We start from the raw sequence: 1859 nt of genomic DNA, 5'->3' as shown, positions 1-1859 counted from the left end.
AAAAAAAAAAAAAAAAAAAAAAAAAAAAAAAAAAAAAAAAAAGTTGTGCCTGACGCTCCCCTCACATGATCCCCGTCCCCCTCCCCGAACGCGTCCGCCCGGGCTTGGGAAGGGGTTGGTTTAAGGGAGCCCCAAAAGAAATTGGTGAGAAGTAAAAGTAAGGAGAGGAATAATACGAGGCTGTCCCGGGAGCGGCCGGGCAGGGGCCGCGTCCGCCCGAGGCCACCGCTCTCCTCACCTTCGCCATCTCTGGGATCCGCCGGGTGGGGCCGAGTCCGAGTCTGCAAAGAGAGATGCGACAGTGAGGGACAGCGAGGAGCAGGAAGCGGCAGAGCCCGCCCGCGCCCCTCACCTCCCGCCGCGCTGCCCTGAGGCACCAGGAGCACCGAGCGAGGCACCGAGCGAGGCACCGAGAGAGGCAGGAGCGAGGAGGAAGGAGGTCCCGCTGCGGCGCCGCCGGCTCTTGCCTCACCCAGGGGCCGGGCCAGCCCCACCCCAGGCGGGCGGCGAGGCTCGGCCGCCTCCCGGGGCCGCCTGCAGGCCGGGCACTGCCGGCTGCGTCCCGGCTGTCTCCTCCGTCCCTGCGAGGATGCCCTGGAAGGGTGGCATTGGTGCTTCTTAGCAATCGTAAACCTTTTAAAAGAAAAACTACATTTGCCGAATAGACAGCCTCCAGCAGGTGCTCAAGTCCCCTTCCCCATGAAGTCTATATAAAATCAGTTCCCGTGTATCTGGAGGGGATCCTATCCCAGCGCTAAAGGGCAAGTCTGAACTGAATTCGGTAAAAAGCAGGCATTTCATTAGCTGACCTAGGTTGGCTTCCAAGTAAGCCAGGTGAGCACAACAAGCACAGTGCTGAACAGAATGTAAGGGCTATAAGTTCTGGACTATCAGAAATTACAAGCATTTCAGGCAATGATGCTTCTCACTTCACATCTTCCAGAAGGACCATTTCCCTGCCCCAGGAATAGAGAAGACATATCTAGTTTGGGAGAGCAAGGAGGATGCAATCTGCATGGCTCCTCAAGGAGCTGCTCCATCTAAGCTGCAGACAGACTCACTCCCTCAGCCACACAGCCTTGAGTCAGACAAAAGGAGGAAAAGTAATTGCAATGCGAATGGAATTCACTGTCTCTGCCAAAATAAAACATGAACATAATCCTGCTGTGTAAGAAACAGTCACTTCTGTCTGAAAGTAAGTTGCCTTTACCTCACAAACAGCAAGAGAAACATAGATCATGATGTAAATTTAAATATTTGGTCCAGCATTTCTTGTTGCCCCAGCAGTGCACATACAGTTCAGCAAAAACATGGGATCCACCCATCTGGCTTCCTCTGCAGGACCGAGGACCACATGATTTGCCAAAATGTCCTTATTTACTTATTAAAGCCTCATTTGAATGTAATCCATTGAAGCAGCATTCCACATATGCCCAAAGATGCATGAAGGGAATAAAGAGCTGCTCATAGCATGCATGTGGAAAAGCACATATGGATGAGATTTAGAATAATAATATTAAAGAAAACATTACAGATCACAAAATAGGTTTTTTTTTTAAAAGAGCAGTTGATATTCAAATATCACTTATTTGAATATTACTTCAAGCACAATCTTGCTTAGACACATCCACCCCTTTCTGCAAAATTAAGTCTTTTTCTCCTTACACATCATATCCAGGGCAGACACACGCCACATTGGATCATGTTTCAAGCTTTACCATGTAGAGAGTGCAGACATAAGGAAATGCAGTGGGAGCCAAAGCCACCCTGTTTAACACACTCCAAGATTCTGTCAATCAGAATGAGGCACATGAACACAGCAGTAAAAGCTCATCTAATGCCAAATGGAAGTCAAACCT

General features: G+C 49.5%; 1 protein-coding gene across 3 annotated transcripts in view; it reads right to left on the bottom strand.

Annotated features, from left to right (window-relative positions):
* ANXA5 (annexin A5) overlaps positions 1–487 on the bottom strand; it is a 19761-nt gene extending 19274 nt beyond the window's left edge. The window contains exons 1-2 of one of the 3 annotated variants that reach the window (XM_042048517.1): positions 353–487; positions 239–281 (exon numbers count right to left, since the gene is read on the bottom strand). In XM_042048517.1, the coding sequence (XP_041904451.1) occupies positions 239–247 (9 nt within the window). In that variant the 5' untranslated portion in view covers positions 248–281; positions 353–487. The remainder of the gene's footprint in view (positions 1–238; positions 282–352) is intronic. The other 2 variants (XM_042048515.1, XM_042048516.1) reach the window with 2 other exon arrangements.
* Between the last annotated feature and the right edge of the window lie 1372 nt (positions 488–1859).

The sequence above is a fragment of the Corvus kubaryi genome, unplaced genomic scaffold (assembly GCF_017639235.1).
Source record: "Corvus kubaryi isolate FWS band 111438036 unplaced genomic scaffold, C.kubaryi_AGA036_p1.0 67, whole genome shotgun sequence".
NCBI classification, from domain to species: Eukaryota; Metazoa; Chordata; class Aves; order Passeriformes; family Corvidae; genus Corvus; species Corvus kubaryi.
The sequence above is the reverse complement of the archived record's forward strand: the minus strand, read 5'-3'. Positions and strand labels throughout refer to the sequence as shown.